Below are 6,061 nucleotides of genomic sequence, written 5' to 3'. Positions count from 1 at the left end.
ATCGACTCTGTGACAGACGCGGTTCTAGAGCCAATATTTTTTTTTTGGGGGGGGGGGGGGCTAAGGTGGATCCAGATTTTTTCAGAGAGGCGTTCTTAAATGTAGACAGGTTATTTTCTCCGGACACTTAAGCCTCTGAAAATCAATGCAATACGGGGGGGGGGGGGGGGCTCGTGCCATATTTTCAATGGGGAGCGCTGATAAAATCCTACAATCAGGCACACTATATTAACTAAAAGTGTACAAATGCAGTTTAATGCACCCTTCTCATTTTAGGGGGAGACCGTTCCCATGTATGTTAAATTCTTACATTTTGCTTGTTCATTTTTTTTTATGGATTTTTTTTTGGGGGGGGGGTGGGCTAGACAAAAAATTTGGGGGGCTAAATCCCCCGCTTGCCCCCCCCCCCCCCGTAGAACCTTTACTGCTCTGTGACCTCTGGGTGACCTTTGTGGCAATTGCTCAGGTGATGATCCAACTCAATCATATCCCCATACTGACCAAAAGGATAAAATCGGTGAGGATACATGCCTCGAATAATCGGCCAACTTGTACATGTGCGTTCACTTGTACTACTAACGTGTAATTAGTTTACTGTAGGGAATGAACTCTATTATACTCACACCACAATGCACAATATACATGTACACATTTGGACGAGAATCACAATATAAACCGGTGATTATATATTCAGGAAAGCATGTGCACTTGTACCACACGTTCTGTTACTGGTGAGAAACAATAAAAACAGTCTCATAGGTAGACCACGATTATTCGCACTTAGCGAGTGACTGAGGGCCGAGTAAAATAATAGAGTAAAAAAAGTTTGTAAATTGCAAGTATTCAGACCTTTTTGGGATAACAAACACAGCCGCAGCTAAAACAAGTCCTCTCAAAAGTTTCCTCGCGTAAAATGGCGACTGAAACATGAGACTACGAGTAGGCTACAATTCAAGGCTATTGGGTGGCCTGTTGACGTCACGTCGTTCCCATTGTGGTATTGGCTGAACGGCCAGGGCAGTGGGTACAACTATTCTGCATGCAGGGGGAGAAACAAAACAAATAAAAACCGAGGCTGGACTAAAGGCTATAGTAACTGCTGTCGGGCGAGAGCAACTACACACTACAACATTAAGCGATATGATATGATGAATTAAACTAAAAAAGCTGTTGATTAGCAAGGCCAGATAAGAGGGGCAGAATTGGCTAATTCTAGCTGAAGTTGGGAACAACCGTGAGTAAGCATTGCATTCTCGTGTGATCGACATAGAAGGCTCAAATTCCATCTGTCAACTTTTTTTTATGGCACATTGCTTGGTTGAACAGCTGATATACAAAAGTGGTACTGATACGTGGATCTACTAGGGGCCCGAAAATGCAGCCCTGAATTATTGTTAGTTTTTTTGCGTCCATTCCCCCTCTTTCTATGCCACTAGTCAATGCAATATTCTCAGGTTTTTTTTGAACATTAAAACACCCTACCGATAGACAAAGTGATGAATTATCACAAATAATTAATTTTGTGCCAACGACTTTGCCAAAAATGTCCCACAAATACGTGAACGTGCACTTGCTTTCGATTATATTGGGAGTTGGGTATGGGCAACACACAAGATCCTCAAAGTCCTGGGCAGATTTGACCCATACATTTCCGGGTCAAAATGACACCTTGCCGGTAACAATGACACCTATTCGGGTCAAAACTGACACCTTTCCGGGTCAAAATGACATCTGTCAGGGTCAAAATGACACATTTCAAGGTCAAAATTACACAATTTGTCTTCAAAATGACAATTTCCGGGTCAAAATGACACCTTTGCGGGCCAAAATGGCACCATTGCGGAAGAAATGACACCTTTCCGGGTCAAAATTACACCTTTTCGGATCAAAATTACACCTGTTCTGGTCGAAATGACACCTTTGCGGGTCAAAATAACATCTTTCAGCAAAACGACACATGTCAGGGTCAAAATTTACACAATTCGTCTTCAAAATGACAATTTCCGGGTCAAAATGACTCCTTTGCGGGTCAAAATGACACCATTGCGGGTCAAATGACAAGTGTCATTTTGACCCTGTGAAGTTTGACCCTGTCATTTTGACCCTTTGAATCCGGGTCAAAGTGACCCGGAATTTCAGGTTAAATCTGACCCGGGACCCTTCAGAGCGCACGTTATTGTGACATAATGGGGAGACAGCCACCACGTAAGACAACCACATCAGCCTTTGACTACGGTTATAAGTTCAAGGCACTATACTTTTTTTTAAATTGAGCTTCGCACAGTGACTTGATGGATGATTACCATGCTCATATTATTGACAAGCAATTAAAAAAATTGTTCCAGCGCAACGGCAGCGGTGCCATTAAAATGCAATATTGGAGATTATTTTCCGTCGGTAAATATTTGAGGACGTGCGATCGCCTACGCCAAATCGAAGGACGTTTTTCGCTGTGAGCTGAGGCGAATCCCACGAAGTCTATTTTTTAAAGGGAGGATAACAAAAGTATACCTCGTTAAAATTAGCTCTGACAACTACTCAGAATCACCATGTTCCGTGTACTCCGAGAATAAGTCAATGTTTGATTTTTGGAGTAATCGTGAATCTGGGCTACGAGTCGATAAAGTATCCGCATATTGGCTTAATACTCAAGTGCCGACAAATATAGTTGTCAAACAAAAAAGTGCCACATGGTTGAGACACGAGGGGAGAGAGTACTTTGCAACATGCCATGGAAAAGGAAAAGTTGATGACTCGTTTTGCATGTATCGGCATCTTTTTTTTTTATTTTTATTTTGATATAAAGTTTCAGCCGTGTGGGAGTGTGGCTTAGTGGTTAGGATTTATGATTCGCGCTCAGTGGGTCAGGGGTTCGAATCCAGCTGCTGCCATATGTGTGTCCTAGGGCAATCCAATTTACCCCAATTGCCCCTCTCCACCCAGGAGTTAAAATGGGTACCGGCATTAGCTGGGGAGTAACTTGCGATGGCCTGGCATCCCATCCAGGGGGGATAGAACTATTCTCAGTTGTTTCATGCCTAGGAACTTACCGGAGGTAAATGCCGGCCTAATGGGCCATATTGGCACGTGACAGACTTTATTTACTTCAGCCGTTTAGCCGTGAATCCTCCAATTTTGAAATATACAGTGTATGTACTTTTCCCACACCAAATAGGGAGTTACGATATATAGATACACGTGTTTTCATCACTTACTATATCCAGATTAAAAAGACATTTAGAAGCATGTGAACAACCTGCTGACTATCTTTAACTAATTTGTGTGAGTCTTAACCAAAGTGTTGTTCGACTGATCGTATCTACAAGTGGTTGAGGTGACTGCAAACGGTGGTCAACACGAATAAGGATACACAAACATGCATGCAAACTAGCCATCGAACTGGGTATAAAGCAAGCTTGGGAATCGGGAAATGCCCCAAATACTTAAGAAGAAAGTAAAATAGCAAACCAGGTTTTTTTTCAAATTAGTGTCAGGCGGAAACGAACGAAAGCAGTGAGACCTTCATCACACTTTCATCTTAGTCTGGCTCCCATCCAAAAGCATTTCAGCGTATGGTATCGTCGTTAGACTTGGATTTTCTGGCAGCCATGAGCTGTATAGAAAATCTCATACAGTTTTGGTCCGTACACATTTGGACTCATAATCATATATCGCCGTATGTGCTCTCTTTTACACGATAATGTACTCAATATTAACAGGAAAAGTGCTCGATGTTCGATTTTGAATTAGTCGCCAATTTTAAGGACTAAAAACATTTATATTTCGTGTGTGAGCAGTCCAAATGCTGTGGAAAGTTAGGGCTTCTCACATGACATAAGCGTGATGAAGGTCTGAATTACAGCGGGAATGGTCAAGCAGCGGCTAAGGCTAGCCATGGTAGTCAGTCGTGCGGCCATGGACTCTCAGACTGGACGTGGAAGTGAAAGAGCGAGTGGATATGGACCTCTTGCTGCGAGACCGCCGAGCGTCCTCGCAGCGGATGACCGACCGGAACGCCGCCCGGAACTTGGTAGAGATGAGGTTGTACAGGATGGGGTTGATGGCTGAGTTGATGTAGATCAGTACGCGGAAGCCAGCCAGCATGACCACGAAGGTGTGTTGGTTGGCCACCAACCAGGAGTAGACGGACTCGCGCGGCGCGAAGATCTGCCAGAGCATGAGGATGCGCATGGGAAACCAGCACACAAAGAAGACGACCACCACACTAGCCAGCATGAGCACCACGCGGCGGTGGGACTGCCGCGTGGCCGCGTTGGCCATGCTCTGACACGCACTGTTCGAGCTGGCCTGCTGCTGGCCACCAGAGGCCCCTGACCGGAGAGCCGTGTAGTGATTGGCCTCCCCGTCCACCGTGGCCACCGTGAGTGGCTCCTCGCTCTGGCTGCTCGTGACGTGATTGGTCGCCGGTGCCGCATGGTTGTTGGTCTCCATCAGGTACTCCACGCTGTTCCTGCGTGGCATGGAGGCCAGTTCCACCAGCCGTCCGGCGTCACGCGACGACGCCAAGTCACCAGACGGCGGCGCCAGAGACTCCTTCTTCCGGATGGCAGCCATGTAGTTGTCGTGCATTCGCAGCGTGTTCGCGATAATGCAGTAGATGACGGTCATGAAGCCGAAAGGGAGCAGGAAGAAGAGGCAGAAGATGCCCCCGATGTAGGCTTCCTGGAGCTTGGTGTTAGCGTATGCCTCGCAATAGCCCTTCTGTTCCCCAGTGTCCAGGTCAATGCACGACCTATAACCGGTCAGCAGGACAACCGGGATGCTGCTGATGAAGGCAATGAGCCAGACCAGACAGCAGATGATGAGGGTCCGCTTAGAGGTGCAAGTGTAGTTAGCCTTGAAGGGCATACAGATGACGTAGTAGCGCTCGACGGATATGGCTAGTAGGGTCAGGATGGAGGCGTGAGCAGTGGCACTGTCCAGCACGCTCACTAAATAACCTGAGGAAGAGAAAAACACACACAGGAAAGGCCATCAGCAAATGTTTGAAAATATGAAATTGACCTTTTCTATCCCTCCACGATTAGGCGATCTTCCTTTGCTGAATGTTATCGTTGATGGCTCGGTTTTTGTCAACATCTCTACCCTTGTCTATACCTCCGAACTCCTGTGAAATCTTTGAAAAGGCTCATGAATATGTCTTCTTTTTTTTTAAGGTTTTTATTGTAACTTTTTTTTGAGAGGCTCGTAACTAGTAGAAACACTTTACGTTGACGGATCCATTACTAACTGTGCCAGTAATTCCAAGTACAACTACACCATTACCTACGAACATTGCCAATTTGTGTTGTGCTGTTCTGTATATACTATCGAAAATTATACCAATTTGGAGACACTTTGGCGTCAAAGTTATACCTTTGGGAGACATTGTGCAATAAGGGAGACTGTTCAATGTCTCCCTAATGCCTCAGCTTCTATTTAGAGGCAACATTTTACCGTCGGAAATAGGCTAGATCGATTGCTTGTGGTTCATTAAGCAAAATAACCAAAACTCGTGGGGGTAGGATAAGGTAAAACTGGGTTAAGGGGTCAGGAAAGTCGGAAATTTGTTTTTGCACAAGTCTATGGGAATCTCTCCCTCAATGGTATTTTTTACGGTTATTATATTACATGTATTTACTATAGACTGATTCATAAGTACTAAATCTCACAACCGACAAATTCCCCGCTTTTTCTCAACCAGTCTTCTGCTTCCATGTCCTAAACAACACACTTTTTACAGTACACAAAGAACGATTTCAATGAAAAGGTGCTCTGATATTAACCCACATAGGAAAATAACAATTTTTGAAAAGCACATAAGTGAATTGAATGATTCTTGTACAAAATACAGCTTATGAATTGGGCTTTTATATCCTAGATTTTTTTACTCAACCTGTACAATGTTCGATTATCGTAAGTGTGATTTGACTTTTGCTTGAGACTACATCTTGGGGAAATATATCTGAGTTCTTTCGTGACAGGAGTATGTGCTTTCATCTTTCATCGGTTGTTGGTTGAGGCCTCCAGAAAGATGGAGACTGTCACAAATAGCCCTAGT

The 6,061-nt window shown here is 44.5% G+C and overlaps 1 protein-coding gene across 1 annotated transcript; it reads right to left on the bottom strand.

The window, feature by feature from the left end:
• Positions 1 to 3,396: 3,396 nt before the first annotated feature.
• LOC119720993 (thyrotropin-releasing hormone receptor-like) lies at positions 3,397 to 5,718 on the bottom strand. The gene is made up of 2 exons (XM_038190857.1): positions 5,673 to 5,718; positions 3,397 to 4,961 (listed from the first exon to the last, which is right to left on the bottom strand). Exons 1-2 carry the CDS (start codon positions 5,716 to 5,718, stop codon positions 3,889 to 3,891), a joined length of 1,119 nt encoding a protein of 372 aa, XP_038046785.1. The 3' UTR covers positions 3,397 to 3,888.
• Between the last annotated feature and the right edge of the window lie 343 nt (positions 5,719 to 6,061).

The sequence above is a fragment of the Patiria miniata genome, unplaced genomic scaffold, assembly GCF_015706575.1.
Source record: "Patiria miniata isolate m_02_andy unplaced genomic scaffold, ASM1570657v1 HiC_scaffold_9, whole genome shotgun sequence".
Taxonomy (NCBI): domain Eukaryota; kingdom Metazoa; phylum Echinodermata; class Asteroidea; order Valvatida; family Asterinidae; genus Patiria; species Patiria miniata.
Note: the sequence above shows the minus strand (reverse complement) of the source record. Positions and strands in the feature narration are given on the sequence as shown.